Below are 19,201 nucleotides of genomic sequence, written 5' to 3'. Positions count from 1 at the left end.
CTTTCACCTGTTCTGACTAAGTTCTAAGAAATAAGCACCAATAATGATCAAAAATCTTGTTTCTATTTTTTCTACTTTTTTTATAATTGAATTTCCTTGTTTTTTCACAAAAAAACCCGAAAATGATCATAAATGTGATCTCACGGGGGTAAATGGCAAATATGAACCACACATGATGTATATATCATTGGTAACTAATCTGTTAAGTATTTTTACATAAATTGTTATGGCTGTATTGATTTAAAAGCCTAATAATGTGGTGGGTTCACCAGACCTCGGAACATTGGCTGTGTAACAGAAATATGAACACTATACAAGGGTTAAAGGGTAAGAGGTTTTAAATGGGTTAAAACAGAATCAGGCAGATCAGTGTACTTGAATCAAGAAAGAAAAGGTATTCATATTTGAACAATGTAAAAAGAAAAAAGAATAGTCTCATTGTACTGGCTGTTTTTCACTTGTTTGAAGTAAATTAGAATTTTAAATCTTAACAAAAGACCAAATGGCCTATTGGTGTTTTTTAGTATGGATGGGCTCTGCTGCCGTATGATGGGAGCTAAATACGGCGCTGACTCTGACACCCAGACAGGCTCTGGTCTCCGACTGAATGGCCTTGTTCTGCATAACCACTGATATATATGCTAATATCAAAATGGCAGCTAGCTCGCTCTGCAGTCCTGTCAGAGAAAATTGTTTCGCAGGTAATCTTTACCTGGATATCATTTTCTTTGACTGGGGAGGTGATGAGAATTGATGATTGGAGATTAGTTGTGACAGCTCCCGGGTTCCAGCCGACACATTAAAGGGGAACTCTCTGCAGGAGGGGGCAACTGTTCTCTGCAGTACGCCACTCCTGTGACAAATAATAATATCACACAAATCAACCTCACTTGAGGGAAAAAAAAAAAAGAAAAAAAAAAAAAAAAGATCTTTGGATTGGGGACACAAACGCTCAAGTTTTTTTGTTTTTTTTTCTCGCCACACTGATGTGTGATATGAACAAGAGCCATGCAAATTCCAGTCATCATCTCCTCACAAATAAAGTATAATCCCAATGAATGTGATCACACCTAATATGACTGAGAGTCTGAGAAGAAGACGCGTGTTGAAAGGGTTCGGTTGGTGTCAGCAGATGAAGAAGTAGTTGTGCTCCGGAGCAGTCAGTCTCGAGGAATAAAGAAAGAAAAAGAGAGATAAGAACACTTTCACTCTCTACCTTTTTAACTGATAATTCCCATTTAAGTAATGACTGTGTGTGTAATAACTGTACCGGCACTGTTAGAAAAGTCTGTAGAACTACGGGCTAATATACAGTGTTAATATGATGGAATTTTCTGTAATGATTTTTCACAGGTGTTTTTCCATATTTTGGTTTTTGGATGAAAAGAATCAAAAAATAGGGTTGAAAAAAACTTTAGTTAGGCTTTAAAGGTACAGAGGATATACTTTACATTTAGAGAATTTTCTTTTTTTTTGGATCAACGGAAATGTCTGTAAACTTAACTGAAAAGGTGCTGGTAATATTCTGCCAGGACATTATCCGTTTTTTCTACGGATTTTTTTCTTACAGTGAAGCAGAGTGAAAAATGTGAATTTTCCATTTGCGGGATACATAAAGGCATGTCTTCTTCTTTTTAAATGTGCTATATTGGAGGACAGTTTTCAGCTGTGTTGACATTGACATTACACATTCATACAGTCATTTGTTCCAGTGATAATATCTAATTATTGAGTGCTTTGACCAAGCAAACGTTTAGTTACCAGCAGTGGATTTTAGAGGATAACAAATAAAAATACAGTTTCAGTGAACACTGCAGATACATTTCATAAAATGTGTATTTAAAAAAAAGGAACTTGGTTCACTTTACATACAAAACATATAAACATGGGTGCCAGGTTTGCTCAGTTGAGAGAGCGCGCGCCCATATATGAAGGTTTACTTCTCGATGCAGCGGCCGCGGGTTCGACTCCAACCTGCGGCGCTTTGCTGCATGTCGTTCCCCATCTCTCTCCCCTTTCATGCCTTCAGCTGTCCTGTCAAAATAAAAGGCCTAAAATGCCTAAAAAAAAATCTTTCAAAATAAAAATATAAAACAAACAAACATATTAACATATGTTGTGTAGACAGCGTTGAATATGCTGAATGGTGATTTCTGCTCTGCATTTCTACGTCTTTCTTTGATCTATATCTTTCAATACAAATAGTGTATGTAATCCATGTATCTACTCATATGTGTATCACATATTGTATATTCCCGTATACAAAGTGTAGAAAAATACAAATTAGTCTTCTTGTCCCTCCACTGGAAGAAAAATGTAATAATAAATGGTCATAGAGAAAATAAATGTCAGCACAGAAGGAATGAAACAATCCTTTTTGTTAATCGGAAGAAAGAAGTGAGGTAATGTACTGTAGCTCATCTGGAATTAAAATGTATCTGAATTATTGATTATATGGCATTTGATTATCTGAATTCCCAACTCTATTCTAATTACCTCTTTCTGTTCCCACCAGGACGGCCCTGAAGCCGGACAAACCGTGAAGGTGAGAAATTAATTATTCACCACCTTTTTAAATATGTCATGAGGCCCCTGCAACAATTAAATAATCATCACATTTGTGGTGCGTAACTCTTGCCAGGGCTGAATAATTTAGAGATCTTCTCTCTAAAAGGTTTAAATCATTTTTTTGGTTTGCTTGGAGGCTGTATGGAATGATTCAGGTGACTGACTGGGGACCCACCAAGGTCTAAGGTTAAAGTGAAAGGGACCCAATCATTAGCAGTCACTGCAGCTCAGAGCTCTTCTCAACCCTTCATACACTACTACACTGTACTATCCGCTACCAGATATATCACACTCCATTGCATTCATTTTGAAGACTCTTTTGTCACATTGAAGAGTAGGCTTAAAGGCCCTGCAAGCATTTTTCTCTTTCAGTTTCTTACTGCACAAGGGTCTGACGTGAACACAAATTATTTTCTGCCAAAGTTGAAAAAGTTCTGTTTATTTCACATGAGAAATGTGTGTCTGTGCTAGTTTTGTTTGTAGGGTTTGGGTTAGTCTCCCCTGTTCAGAGAGAGAGGGGTCTCTGTTTATTGGCCCATTCAGAGAAACTACAGAAACAAAGATTTTTGTTTCTGAATCAAAACAGAATGTATCATGAAAACGTGAAATGGAAAAAAAAAAACATTCTCTAAAGCGACTGCCCCTCCAGAAACCAACATTCAAGAATTGCACCTGATTACTTCCAAGGAGACAACAAAGACACCAAGATGTCTGGGAGGCATTGGGATGCAGGCAGAAGGACGCTGGGACCGCAGGATTTTTGCTCCATCTTTGAGTGTGGCCGTTCTTTCCAAGTATGCCTATGTTTGCCTGTTTAGACGTGGTCGGACAACACATCGTATGAACAAATTTGTTTCAAGAATACCGAACCTTGACGTTTCAAACATTAGAACTGAAATTCATTACTCGGACATCTATGCTGGTGCCCCAGAGGGTTTGTTAACGCAGAACAATCCGCAAAGCAGTCATTGGAAACATCTGTCTATCACGTCCACCATTGCTGTTCTGAACAAACAGTCACGGAGGTCACGCCAAGGAGGTAAGCCTCTCTCCTCAATGCGTACCTTCTACGGCGCCATTTTGATGCTACCTAGCTCTCACCCCCGTTAGCATTCCATTGACTGCCATTACTTTTGACGTCACTTTGACAACTTTACATCTGAAGCGTTTAAAGACTTTATTTGTCTATCGTTTATTTCTAAAGAAACACGACAATGTGTAAAAGGCTCCATTACCTTGTATCTCACGTTATGGCTCCGTAGCAGACGTTTTTGTAAAAATAGGCTAACGATTGTGTCATAACCACGCGACTTACATAGTAGAGGAATTACCGTATAGTACAGGAGAAGCTCACAGGCAATTTCGACTTACATTAGCTGTTTACGTTTAATTACTAATGTTAACTAGCATTTTAGTTAGCAATAATTAGCCTGTGCCCATGTTATCTCCTTACATATACCTCCGCTCTCCGTCTCTGCAAGATTGGGAATGATTGAGTTTTCTCTTTGCTACAGCTACCAGAAGACTTACAACTTTCAGACAGGTTGCTCACGTCCATCTCTTTAACTGTCTATGGGTCACGCACACCTAAACAACGCCCGCAGCTGACAGTAGCGCCTCACTGGATGCTGATTGGTTCGGTCCGCTGGTAGTTCAGGCACAAACGCATCAGGTTGGATTTCCATGTGATATGTGATTCCGCGATTCTCTCGTGATCTCATGATATTCCGAGAATTCAGCTGTCGTGCAAGGTAACGTAAAGTCCCTCTACACATATAAACAGTTTTAGAGCTGCAAAGACTAATCGATTAATGGATTAGTTGTCAACTATTAAATTAATCGCCAACTATTTTGATAATCGGTTTGAGTCATTTTTTTATGAAAAAAAAAAAAAAAAAATTCTCTGATTCCAACTTCTTAAATGTGAATATGTTCTAGTTTCTTCACTCCTCTGTAACAGTAAACTGAATATCTTTGAGTTGTGGACAAAACAAGACATTTGAGGACGTCATCTTGGGCTTTGGGAAACACCGATCCTCATTTTTCACCATTTTCTGACATTTGATAGACCAAACAAGTAATCGATTAATCGAGAAAATAATCAACAGTTTAATCAACAATGAAAATAATCCTTAGTTGCAACCCTAAACAGTATAGGCATGTGAATTTGCCTCTGAACTGATGTTGCTATACATGAATCAGCCCCAAAGTGCACTGACTCATCCTTCAAGTAGTAAAAAAGGCAAAGGTCACTCTGTCCAGCACAATGTTTTCAAAGCCACCCACCGCCCTCTCCCTAAAAAAAAAAACAAAGAAGCAATCTCCACTATGTGCCCTAAGAGAACAATGTCTTTTTAAAAGATCTTTATTTTTCCATTTCCACAACAACCCCCATTTTTCATCTACCGGTTGTTTGAGATGAAATGGCATTCATCTGGCAACACAAACAAGGTCAAAGAGTAATGCATTTTTGCTTGAGTTCAGTTAGATTCACACCAGCAAGTAGGTAATATTTTAGCGTTATCAGAATATCAGCAGCTCAGAAATATTCCTGCAGGCCCGTCTGTTGAGGGCCTTCACTGCAGGAAAGCACACGGTGGGAGCAGTGAATCAAGGCGGTAATAAAGGAGCAGTTTCCCACTGAGCCTTAACTCACTGAAATAATCTACATATTTTATCAAGTAATTTTAACACAAAGCAACTCTTGATGTGTAGACCTGTCTGGTCGTTTTATAAAAACAGATTATCTTAGCGCATGTAGCACACCTGCTACAGTAGCGGCCCAACCCCATCTATCAACTAGGTTATTGCAATCAGGTGCCTGTGCGCCAGCAATAAAAGTGGTCCTTTGATTGAATAAGAGTGAGGCAAATGCACTCTTATAAACTCACTGCCTGGAGTCGCACAGACACAAGACAAATCTTTGCGTTCTGAATGATGGAATTGGATTTTATTTCTGTCTTCTGGAAAATGCAGAAGGGATTATAATGATTTATCATGCGGGGGTCTATGTATAGATCAGGCATGTTTACTAAGCAAGCCTGGCTGTTATATATGGGTGTTTTATAGATAAAGATGATTAGATATAATATGCACCGAGTTCATTTTACTGAATAAACCCACAGGAATGTATTTTCTTAGCAGTCATTATGGAAGGCTGAGACAGACAATGTCTTTTTTTTATTTTGATAGCCACTTATAAAATGTCATCTGAGCTTGTTTGTATCATTAAGAAATATCTCCAAGATTAGAAACATGCTCAATTTGAATGACACAGAAAAAAGTATCCACGCGTCTATATCATCACACCTGGAATACTGTAGTTCTCTTTTTACCTGTTAAAACTCCCACTTATTCTCACAAATGCAACTTATCCAGATCTCAGCAGCCAGATTATTAACTAAATCTAGGAGGTTATGTCATATCACTCCAATTTTAGCATCACCGTACTGGTTGCCCATTAAAAGTTTAAAATACAAAAAGTCTGGCTGAGATCGGCTGACTCCACCTCAGCTTTTAAGTGCCTCCTTAAAACTCATTTTCATAAGATGGCCTAAACCTAACCATGTTTTCTTTTCCATTATCGCATCACTGCATATATCCTTTTATTGCTACTTTTCATGGTGTTTTATTTGAACTTCACTGCCATTATGTATTTAAATTAAGCTTGATTTGTATTATTAATTTAGTATTTTTAGATGCATTTCCATGCATGTTTCTTTAATTGACATCCTATCTTGCACTTTCACTGTTTGATGTATGGGCTCAGCGCTGCTTGAAATCTGTGCTCTCATGTTCTGATTTGTTTATGTCATGTGGGGGGCTTACATGGGTTTTTGATTCCTACTGTAATTAATATTTAGTAAATGTTTTAATCTGGAAAGCACTTTTTGCTTAATGCTTAAATTGCTATATAAATAAAATTATTATTTTCAAGTACAAGAGGCCATAGATTGAGAAGCTCAGTCATCCGTGAGGAACTCGGAGTAGAGCCGCTGCTCCTTTGCGTCGAAAGGAGCAAGTTGAGGTGGTTCAGGCATCTGGTAAGGACGCCCCCTGGGTGCCTCCCTAGGGAGGTGTTCCAGGCACGTCCAGCTGGGAGGAGGCCTCGGGGAAGACCCAGGACTAGGTGGACGGATTATATCTCCAGTGGGCCTGGGAACGCCTTGGGATCCCCCTGTCAGAACTGCTGCCCCCGGACCTGACCTGACGTGACCTGATAAGCGTATGACGATGGATGCATGGATGGATATTATTATTTTCAGATATAACTATGGATGTATGATATTAACTGGATGCTGGATCCCAAAATGGCCCCTATTCAATTTAATGGAGTTGTTCGCCTGGAGCATTTGCCAAAAAAGTTTCTAAGCTTCCAGGTTTACTTCCGTGATACGTGACCTACTGAATATGCGCAGTAGTTTTGGTCTCGCTGTCCCCGCCCGCCAGTTCCCACTCGGCCCATAGACTTTACATTGCAGGTTTTTAAATCGCTTTTCTTGGCTGGAGGGACGTTTCTCAAATATAAAAAGTCCATGGAATAAAAATTCAGGAAAAAGAGTCATAACCGACCTTGTTTGCAGTTTGAGGTGTCCTGGCAGCAGTTTTCCAGACGTCTCTTTTACAATGGTAGTCTGTGGGGAAAATCCTTTTTGGGCCCTTGCAATACCGCAAGTGGACACCGGAAAACAATTGTTGAAAAGGCTGAGCGCACTTGGGAGCTGAAAATCACCAACAAGTGAGAAGTGACTTGGCGTGGATATTCACCATCCAATCAGCAAATAATTTAATAATGTGGAAACTTGCTACCTCTTCAAACTCCTGAAGGTTTGTGAAGAAATAGTTCAAGTCTTTAGGAAATATGCTTATCTGTTTTCTGAGTGAAATGAGAAGATGGATATCACGCTCATGTCTTTATGTTACAAACGGAGCTGGAGTATGTGTACAAAAAAAACCCTTCTGCCAACAACTAAAGCTCACTGATTAACACTCACCCCTAAATTCCACCTGGCCTGTCTGCGCTGCGCTAAAAATACGCGCCAGGTCTATTTTTGACACGAGCCGTGGGGCATTAAACAGGGAGTGGAAGGGCTCAGCTTGAGTTGGGCGGGCAACTCAAGGGACGCAGGACGGTCCGCTTCGGACGCTCCGCTTCGGACGCTCCGCTTCGGACGCTCCTGGTGTGGTATGACGCATGGCGCATGGCGCATCTGCGCCTGGTGAAAATTCAGATGTCTTCATTACTTGATTGATTACTTGAGTTAAAAAGAAATGTAAACATGACAGTGTTTAGATTTAGTGGGAGTTATGTGCCATAGCTATTTCTTGGAGACAGCCCAGTGAAGTGACCGTACCTAGCTTCCTGGATGAAGTCTTGACATCACAGTGACGTTGCCAGCCTCTACACAGACCAAAACCAAAATGTGCTAACGGCCGTAATTGGCAACTGGCGCTGTAGCTGGGGGATAAACTGTTACGTTAACGTTAACCAAAGTTGACAGCTCTGCAGTGTGTGTTTGAAAATTTCTATTTTCTCTGTCCACATTACAATGTGAGATGAATGTTTCAACTCAGGTGGTCCCCTGACTTTTCCTCCCAGCTCCATCATCAAGTCATTATTTTGTATTAGTCTGCACAGCAACAGACTACACTAGGATATCAACGTGGTAGACATTATAAACATCGGCATGTTATCATTGTCACTGTGAGCATTGTATGGTCTGCCTCACAGAGCAGCAAGTATGGTCGATTAACCAATATCTTTCCCTAACCTTATCCAATTAGTTTAGGTTGCTTTCAAACCTGAACAGTTTGGTCCGTTGAAACCGAACCCTGGAGCGTTTGGTCGGATAGTTTTTTTTGGGTGGTGTGAAAGCTCATTTGAACTCTGGTGCGGACCAAACAACCAAACTCTGGTCCGCTTGAAAACAGTGGTCTCTGTTCTCTTCCAAGTGTTCTAGAATTCAGTTCACTTTAGGTGAGAACCTGAACCGACCCAAATACAGGAAGTGAACTGAAAACAATACATTTACTAGCCAGCAATTTCAACCTTGCACACAGTTTACAGACTTATATATGATTTAAGGGATAATAACTTATTCAGAATTATGAGCATACATCGCTGGTCGTCTGTGTGACAACACATCCTCATCTCCCTCTCATCAGGGCCCCCCTCTCCATCACTCGCTGTCTGTCAGCTGCTCACATTGTTCGCCTTCTTCTAAAATATTAGAAACTTTAATGCAGAACCAGAAAACCCAAGACGTTATAAATTTGGTGTTGCTCCATTATTTCTGAGACCGGAAGTGTCGGCGAGTTTCACTCGGATATTCTGTCCAATAGACCAGCGGCTGTTCCACTGTGTGACATTTGTTAACAATGTTTGTTGTTTGACAAAGTACAGTGTGAAGACAACCGGAACCAAATGAAAAATGCAACAATGTTGCAACACCCCCGAATCGTTCCAAGCCTACCGAACTATAGGTGTGAAAGCGCCCTCAGTTACCTAGTGTTAACCAGGTCTAACATAACCACAGTCTGCCTTATCTGACACATAACCATCTGCGGATATTGAAAGAAAATTATAATTTAAAAAATGTTACATTGAATCCAGGGTTTTCACTCTGTCAATTAAAAGACATAAAATAAGACAACGTATATACATTATGCACAGAAGATTTGTGTTATTTTCCAGTTAAAGTGAAGTTTTCTTTGATAATTCAAAGCCCTCCTGTCTACAGCTTCTTCCCAATGACCATATAATTAAATCAAGCGCCATTACAATTATATATTATATTTTATATCTTTTTTATATCTATTTAGGGAGATATAAAGAAAACAGACAGGCAGGTGGAGATGTTTAAGTGTGTGTTTTAGGAGGAATACTGGGTGTAGAAATGGAATCATGTGGTTGGTGTTTGTAGGGTGGGTGGTTGTTGTTCAGCTGTGTAGGTATTATGAAGTGTTCTGGTTGTACTGTATACATGTCGTCAGGAAATCCTGAGGGTTATAGTGTTTGTGCCTGCTGAGTGTGTTCGAGGGCTTTAAGCTCTTTGTCACACAGATTTGATGCATTGTTGGACATTCTTTCAGCACTCGTTTATTCTCTGCTATGCAGCTTTGGCTGCTTTTGTGGTCCACACATGCTGCTGGGTAATAGTGAAATAAACAGTTGGTCAGGCCATAGACGATCGACATGCACTGAATAGGTTTCATACAGTTCAGTTACACTGATACAAAGATATAGTTTGGTTTATCGCTACTTCAATATATTTAATGTGAGAAGATGGCCATTATATAATGCTAATTCATGCACACAAATTATCAATTAGAGGGACCATATTAAGTAATTCAGTTGCGCAAGTTATTCATTTGCATGCACAAATTACACAACTGTTTACCCCGATACCTGCAGGCTTTGTATAATTCGGTTCAATGCAAATAATCCTCTGCAAGCAATTTTCTGGCAGTAAGTGTCAGTATAATGAAACAAGACAGAAAAGTGTAAATGTCTACTCAGGCATGAAGACACCTGAGACACTAAAATCTGGAACTCTCGAAACAAGTTGAATTTCTAAAGAAGTTCTAATTTTGAAATTGGTGAAATTCTCTTACACCACTTGGAGATTTGTGGTCCTCCTAAAAATGCCAAAATACATTGTTTGTCCATGTCCCACTAGAACAACTACTACTATCAGCAGGAGGATGTCGTTGTTGTTGACATTGGGCCTTTCCAAAAACCATTACAAATCATTGTTTTAGCATCTGACAACGCTATAGTTAATGTTGGGTTAGGTTTAAGCACAACAACAACTTGATTAGGTGTGGGTGTGGGGATCTTTTTATTGTCATTGTTAAACACTTGGTTGAGGTTACGTAACCAGAGAAACCAACATTGACTAAAACGAGCAGCGATTTCCTGAAACAAAGTGCATGTTTTGTTCACACATTCATTCACCCAAACCTTTAAGATTTAGGATGGAGGACTCGTTGGCAAAACTACAAACCATGACATTGTATATGCCCGTTTAGTGATAAAAAGTAAGGTAACATTAACACTAGCCATTCAATTTCTTTAAAAAAAGATCCTAGTTGTTTCTTTGGTTTTGAGCCATTGATCACATATACCATATAAGATTTGGTAAAATATGTTGCTGTTGAGGCTCACCTGTTCAGTAAATATGAGGAGAATTTAACATCAAACACATCTCCACTACTTTGTGTGATCTCTATTGTATCTTGAGTTATTTATTTATCTTGAACTTTTCCAAACAAGATGGATGAGATTCTCATGTGAGTTACTGAAGAAATTCACTTTGCTTTCAGGTGATGTGGGTGAAGGGGGGACGTTTTGGGAAGAATCTCGCTTTTCTTGTTGCTAATTAGGGCTCTTTAGGAGACCTTCTTCTTTCCCCTTAATGGGGACCACATCTGATTGTGACACAGTATATTTGTCTGCCTGTCAGACTAGATTCCACCTAAGTCACTTATATTGATATGGCTGCTATTGTCCTTGTTTGTTTCTGCAGTTGCATATTAATTAAGAGACATCTGGTTTGATTATTTGGAGTGTGCACCACTGCTTTATCTTGTGCAAACATTGAGCAAATACGAAGACTTCCTAAGACTCCTCTATCGGTGCAGTTGATGGGATGTGAACATGCAGCTTTGCATGAAGGACGTTCAGCTGTGTAGGTATTATGAAGCGTTCTGGTTGTACTGTATACATGTCGTCAGGAAATCCTGAGGGTTATAGTGTTTGTGCCTGCTGAGTGTGTTCGAGGGCTTTAAGCTCTTTGTCACACAGATTTGATGCATTGTTGGACATTCTTTCAGCACTCATTTATTCTCTGCTATCCAGCTTTGGCTGCTTTTGTGGTGCACATAATCTTCAAGCAGTGCATGATTGACTAATTATTGACAGGACATGCAGCCTGGGGAGGTGCTCACCACTGCTGCACAGGAGCTAACAGTGAACACTGACCTCAACATCTGCAGAGTGTGTGACCAGGAAGGACCAATGGAAAAGGAATGACACTGTGACTCAGTGTCAAGGACACAAAGTGTCTGAGGACAGCTGCAAAGTAATGCTGCTCCAGTACAGAGAGGAGAGTTGCATTGAACATACTTAAAAAATAAAAAAAATGCTCCTATATTCTCAGTGCTTCCACTGCAGGCTTACCTTGCACAGCAGCTGGATTCACGATATCCCTGAGATCTCGCGAGAATCACAGGATCACAGGATCACATATCATACGCAAATCCATCTTGTCAGACTTCAAGCTGTCTATATCCACGACGTTCCTCTTCCGGGATTGCTCCGTTGCCACTGGAAATTCCACCAATGTCACTCTTTTGAGCCGGCTGTCCCTAACCTTCCCTTGTCTTTGTGTTGGAATTTTAAACTCCGGTGGATTTGTGAGGACTATGGTTAACTGCTCCTCAGATCTCTGCAGGGTAAATCCAGACAACTAGCTAGACTATCTGTCCAATCTGAGTTTTCTGTTGCACAACTAAAACAACCTCTGCACGTACACATGTTCCACCAAAACAAGTTCCTTCCTGAGGCTATTTTGCAGCAGTACCATTGCTCTGTGTGGCGCTTAGCGACGCCCAAGACGATTGTGATTGGTTTAAAGATATGCCAATAAACCAGAGCACAGAGGACTAGCCAGACCCTCCTCTGCAGCGCTGTTGAGGAAGATCTGGCAATGTGAGTTTAGACTTCACATAATGGGTTTGTGTCTGAACTACCAGCGGACCAAACCAATCAGCGTCCAGTGAGGAGCTACTGGCAGCTACGGGCACAGTGTAGGTGTGTGTGACGGCCTCGACTGTTGGTTCAAAACAACAATGCCAGACCTGATAGACGGATGGTGCATGACGTCTTTTTATCTGGGGAGAACAGAGATAAAACATTTTAGTTATAAAATGGTTCCTTTCATTATATTATCAAGGACTAGCTGATTTATGTTTTTTTTTTATATTGGCTGATATATTTTTGGTGGCACAATTGTTCCAAAATGGATTTCTAGCATAAGATTTGTGTAAAATCCCTCCCAATGAACATCTACTGTATGTATCTGGAAATGAAGCCAAATGCTTCCTTTTTATCAGCTGAGAACATGTTGTTATTTCCAGCAGCTGCTGTGGTGGAGAGAGCTGGCAGGGGGGGAGGTAGAGCTCTGTCTCACTAGAGGTGTGCCTCGCAGATATACTGTACACACACTCTGCACTGTTAAGTGTCTTGGAAAAACCCACTCAGGGGTTTAATGCCTTACTTTAGAGCATAGATACAGTGAAGGAAATGCATGCTTCTTCCCCCACCTTCCACACTGAGCTTGAAAAAGCAAAACATGTTCTTGTTCTGATTAAATTCAGTCTAGTTGAGTTAAATCATTGGATGGTTTTGATAGATTACAAGTTAATGTTGACTGTAAATGAAAGAAACTATAATCAGATCAGTAGTAAGTGCAATAATTGCACAATGTTTACAGAATTCCACAAATAGTGAAATTATGAATGCACTTCTCTCCTCTACAACAAACAGAATTAGGAAGGTTAGACTTTTCATAATCATATCAAACACTTATGTTTTTTAATCTAAAGATTTTAACTGAATATATTAGGAATTTCTGGAAGCATAGACAACATTCATGAAAGAAAGCACATCACTTTTGCTTTGATTTACAGACTGTCATTAGGTAATCTCCACATGTTTAAGATGTGAGTGGTTAGTCATTGTTTAACTGTGAATTATCCGTTTCCAGCTACAATGATAGTGCTATGGTGACCTTTATTGTACCGTGGTTGAGACAGCTCTACGGCAAGTTACTGAACTGCCTACAGCAGGGGGCACAATGTATGGGGTCTATTTATGCCTCCTTTCTTCTGTTGTGTATAAAGGATAACGCTGTCAATCTTCTGGCAATCTTCTATGTTTCTCTTATTGACAACAAATCTCATACCAAGATCAGAAACAAAAATGTGCCCTGTTAATCTGCCCTGTCTGTTGCTCTCAGCCCCAAGCCCAATGATTTCTACTGAAGACGTAAATCTTTCACAAATGCATTGATTCCATTTTTGAAAAAAGCTTAGTGATTTTCTAAAACAGCAGGACACTAGTTTTTAGCAAATGTTACGAAACAGGAAAAAGTATTTCCTGCAGCAGAACGGTGTATGTTGGATGCGTGAAAATGAACTACTGTGTTTTCATGGTAATAAAGAAGCATGTTAGTCAGTACAACAGTGATTACGTTTACATGCACCTAATATCCCGTTTTTTGCCCTTATTCTGGAAAAGACGATATTCCAACTAAGCTGTTTACATGGCTAATGAAAGTGAATATTCCACTAATATCCGATTTTTTCAAAGTTTACCAGTGGTGGAGGAGTTGTTGGACTGTGTGAACACAGCCTCCCTCTTTCATTCCTTCTTGAAAAGGTCGCTCTTGTGATGTGATGTTTGTCTTTCAGTTTAAAAGTAGCTGTGTTTCTCCTTTTCTTCAGGCCGTGCATCTCTACTGCAGCCCTGCGAACTGTTGGCTGGTTGGTTTGTGTACAGTAACCACAGCAACTCACAGAGCTGACTGTAAGCAGTAAGCAGTAAACAGGCAAGAGGCTGTAAACTGTCACAAACTGTAGTAAAACCCTGATTGAGAAGCACATTCTGAATGTGCTGCATACATGTCTAAAGAATGCCCCTAAAACCTGAATAATACCGGAATATCCCACATCCCTTTATAGAAAATGCTAAATTCTGAAAAAGACCTTATTGGGAATATGCAAACGGAATATGCTGTTTACATGACCTGCAACACATTTGGAATAATGGCATGTTTGGAATAATAGTGGAATATTAGTGTGCATTTAAACGTACTCACTATGGCTTATTGATGTGTTTTAATCAAAAATGGGGCTCTATGGCACCGCTAACACAAAAATCCTTACTGGGTAGACAAATGGCCGTTGATTTGATTTGCGGAGATATGTGAAATCGGCAAACTTGTTTATTTCGTATGTCATTTTCAGCCATATCTGTAACGTTTAATGATGTTAAACACGACCTATCTGTCTGCTGTGCTTACTTTCTGTACTGGAATGTTTTGCTAGCATCTTTGATATGTTAGATATACATACATACATACATACATACATATATAATAGCATCCAAAATGCATCTTAGATGAATGACATGAGAGTATATCCAGTCGTTCGTTGTCCCCGTTGCTCAGCTCTGTTAAAGGAGAACTCCGGGCAATTTTTACATTAATCTTGATCGCTATAAGTATGTGAGTACTGTCGATAGCAAAAAAACGAGCCGAATCGGTGCTAGCAATATGGAGCTGCTGCAGCTAATGCCGAGAGCTCCCACTTAGCTAAAACAGCAGTTTTGGGGGAATATCATAAAGAGTGCCTTTGTGCCTCTTTAACAGACACAAAATGCAATTAAAATGTCTGTGCAACATGAACAGGGCCCTTACATGACAACAAGATGCGTTTTCAACTCAGACATTGTTTAAATTCACCTACCCTGTTAGCTGCTAGCTGCCATCTGGGCTGAGTGAGTGTGGTCAGCCAGGCTTCAGTAATAATAATATTTTATAATTAATAATAATGAACTGTCCTCTGGAGGACATCCACCAGACCAGCGGGCACCCGTGGATTGTTGTCAGCTGCGGCAGGCGGGGAAGGCGGGGAGGAAGTAGAAGGATCCTCGTCGGGCCTGCAAGCCTGGCTAAGGCAACTAACACACAGTTCACCACTGCAGAGACTACTATTGACCAACGCCAGATGGATCGCACACAACATGGATATATATGCTACAAATACACACAGAACTGCTGCGTGATGATTATTATTATACATATATTATACAGTCCCCGGTTTCGATGACCTGTCCCCGGCTGGAGCTGTCCCCGGAAATGTCCCCGGTTTTCACTGTGACTGACAGACCTGAAATTGAAATGAAAGAAAGAAAGAAAACATTGACCAAACATATTGGCTAGTCGCGCTGACTCGCGCACCTACACGCGCAAACTCAAGCCAGAGCAAGCGCTGCTCAGAGCTCAGAGATGTTCTAGAATGTCCATATTTTACGATGCTAAAATTACTATTTATTTACATGGAGTCTGGTGGGTTTAGTGAACGCAATTTTGCAGACTTTTTATCTTTAAAAAAAGGATCTTACTCTAACAGAAAGATCGACCTCCTTAGAAATCCTTTCCATAATGTTGTCAGACACTTAGAATATTAATCTGAGCCTGTCAGCGGCAAAACGAGCACTTTTATGAACGTAAATACAAGCTGGACAATTGACGTCCATTAACTTACATTGTAGCTTGTTTCGCTGTTGCCGACTGCAGCGATCTCATTTAATACTGGACCAATGTAAAAGGAAAATATTTCCTCAATAGTTTTAATTGTATCTGATACTCAATGAGCTGTTGCAGAAACAAGGCCAGCGTGAAGCAATAAAGCAAAAGCTGTCAGATAAATGTAGTGCAGTAAACATTACAACATTTCCCTCTGAAGTGTAGTGGAGTACAAGTATGAAGTAGCAGCAGGGGCGATTCTAGGATCAGACCTTTAGGGGGGCTCAGCCCCTAATGAGAATGTGACACGGATATAGTGCATGCAAAAGTGTTAATCTGCGCCATGAAATTACCAACTTCTTCACAACCGCACACCTGCTCTCCCTCTGACAGATAGAGACTCAGCCAAAGGCGTGAGTCTGGCACAACCACCTCAACCAGAATCTAAGCTTTCCAATGATATTAGTGCCAGGTTTGCGAGAAAATTAACATTGAACTTACATGAAATGTTATCATGTGCACTCTCCATAAATCTCTGCACACCATTACTCTCTGTGAAATATTTCACAAACTCTTCGCTCAGCACATGCATCGGTACAACAAGCGGTTCCCGGGTAATCTGGTTTTGAAATTGCAACAAAATTTCTACATGGTCTCCAGCTTTGGGCCAAAATTATAACGTATTCTCATGTAAACTATTTATGTCAGCACAGACATTTTTGTAAATTGCTTAGCCAGTGTATCCCACCATAATTGTTATTATATTGCCAGATTCCAGACAATCCCATTTACTTATATATATCCCACTTACAAATATGAATATGTATTTATACTGGTATACTTCCTAGTGACATTAATGCAAAAATATGAAGAAAAAACTATTCAACGTGTGTGTGCATGGTTAAAATTCTGAAGTGCAAAATAGTTCAGGCTACAGCACAAATACAGTATTTCCATCCATAGATAAGAATAATCAAGTCTTACCTCTGAATTTCTCTTCAAAGTGCACCAGATTGATGCATTTAAACGTTAAAATAGACTAAATGTTCTTACAGGGGAGCGTGCCCATGGACCCCCCCTAGGGGGGCTTGTGCCCCAGTGCAGCTCTAGGTCTAGTGACGACCCTGGGGCAGTGTCCCCGTTTTAAGTTTTACAAAGATAACAACATTACCTTTTTTGGAGGTATTTACGCTTCTGAGCCAAAAATGTCCCCGGATTTTGTCTCAGAAATCTGGTCACCTTAATGTACAGTACAGGGGCCCGTTTCAGGAAGGAGGTTTAACAAAGTCTGAGTCTAACCCTGATGTCTTAGTTGAGTTATCCTGAGATGGGAAACTCTGAGTTTTCGGTTCCAGAACAGCTGATATGAGTTGGTTCAATCACCTCGGAGTAGGTTGACTCAGAGTTAAGCGCGTACACCACCACAATAAAAAGGCAGCATGAATGGAGCCATGATACTATGATTCACCATGGTTACAAACACAAACAAACTGGTTGGCGGAAATACTCATGCGCACATACAGCGAGTTTGAATATATATTTGGTTAAAAAAAGCAACACAGCTGCTGCTGCAAAATTGAAAACTGGAATGGTAGTACACCTGTCATTTCATTTAGATGCAATCCTGCGAGCGAAAAAGTAAACTAACACTAATCCCATTCTGAGGTTGCAGCACCATCATTAACAGAATTATGATTTACAATCATTTATTTCTTTTTAATGTCTCTTACTGGTTTGTGTCCAGGGAATGCTACAAAAATGTTTAAAAACGTTTCAGAGCGAGTCACACTCTTCTGACGGCGCTTTGCTACAGTGGCTTTATATGCTCCGCATCACTAATGTAGAGAAAACTGCCGTTTGCAAAAAAACGTAATGCGACACAAATAATCTGCTGGGATGTAAGAGCATGTCCACGATGGGTGACGTTGGTGATATGAGGACGGATAAGGTTATGTAGGCTACATAACTGATAGACTGGAAAGAAAAATGATACCGCTCAAATAACCTAGGTAGTTATCAGGAAATGAAAATACATCTATAGTCAGGGCCTCAATAGCATCTCCCCGACATATGTTTAACTAAAGAAGTAATACATCTTCTTCATCAACGGTATCGTTGACAAAAGGAAATGCCATGTTCGGAACAAAAACGTTTTATAATCAGCCTAACATGGTTAATAAACTAACACGTTTTTTAACAAACTGCACTAAAATGCGCCTGATACAGACTGAATGAATGAATGAGGAAATGAAAGAGTGCTGTGTCAGAGGGAGGAGACTGAGAGAAACTCCAGGTTTATTGAAGAAAATCTGCCCCCAGCCAGATTAGGTTCACAGACTCAGTTACCATAGTATCTGACTCTGAGGTTAAGTTTCCTCTCTTTCTGAAACAGAAAACCCAGAGTTTCCCTCATCTCACGGTTAACAAACTCAGAGTTTTCACTAAACCTGCTTTCTGAAACAGACCCCAGGAGTTTTCTACCTGGAAGTTATTGTAAACAAACATTGTGATTGGGTCTATAGTGTATCAGGCTTTGATCCACACACACTACATTAGTGTTAGTTAGTATGATACATTCATTCTTGGTTTGGCTCTGTAATGATAATAAAAATATAGAATATTACTAGACTTTCCCTTTATGCTGCAATGCACGGAGCTCTCCCTGTCACTTTGATATTTGTCAAAACTACAACAGATTGTAAAATTGCGCAATATTTCTTTAAGAATGGAGAACCCATGCAATGTGCCCCTTGCCGTAAATGTCTGGAACCCACCACAAACGCACAGACACTGCTGCGTCAGGCCACTATAATTTCCCTTAACACCCATGCCACCCTCCCAGTTGCTGGTATGCTCATGCACGTTATCAACCCACACACACGTACACACAGACACAGACACACGCATAGACACACAAAGACACACACACACACACACACACAGACAGTGTCCAGGGGCTGCTGCCTCATTCACTCAGCACTCATCTAGAAAGCCTGTGATAAATGGCTCTCCAGCCATGATGTGTTATTTTTTTTTCTGCTACAGAAGTTTTCCTCAAGGTAGGCAAATTTAATAATGCAGACATTATGTAAATGACCTCATTAAATAGAAAATGCATCCTAAAAAAAAGCAGACGCCTCCAAACATGCTATCTTGTTTGTAGCATTTATAAACATTCATTCAGACTGCCTCCACAGTTTATCACAGTGTAGTAATGAAAAACGAATAACAGCCCCACAATTAGGTTATTATGCCCTTGATGATACATACACACAAACAGACACACACACCTCAGAACAAGGCCAAACATTGCATGTGGG

At 40.1% G+C, this 19,201-nt stretch overlaps 1 protein-coding gene across 5 annotated transcripts in view; it reads left to right on the top strand.

The window, feature by feature from the left end:
* Positions 1–19,201, top strand: part of fhit (fragile histidine triad diadenosine triphosphatase) — a 417,147-nt gene that overhangs the window by 316,835 nt on the left and 81,111 nt on the right. For all 5 annotated transcript variants that reach the window (XM_078247548.1, XM_078247551.1, XM_078247547.1 and 2 more), the window contains one exon: positions 2,516–2,545. In XM_078247548.1, coding sequence (XP_078103674.1) covers positions 2,516–2,545 — 30 coding nt within the window. The remainder of the gene's footprint in view (positions 1–2,515; positions 2,546–19,201) is intronic.

This window comes from Sander vitreus, chromosome 4 (genome assembly GCF_031162955.1).
Source record: "Sander vitreus isolate 19-12246 chromosome 4, sanVit1, whole genome shotgun sequence".
Taxonomy (NCBI): Eukaryota; Metazoa; Chordata; class Actinopteri; order Perciformes; family Percidae; genus Sander; species Sander vitreus.
Note: the sequence above shows the minus strand (reverse complement) of the source record. Positions and strands in the feature narration are given on the sequence as shown.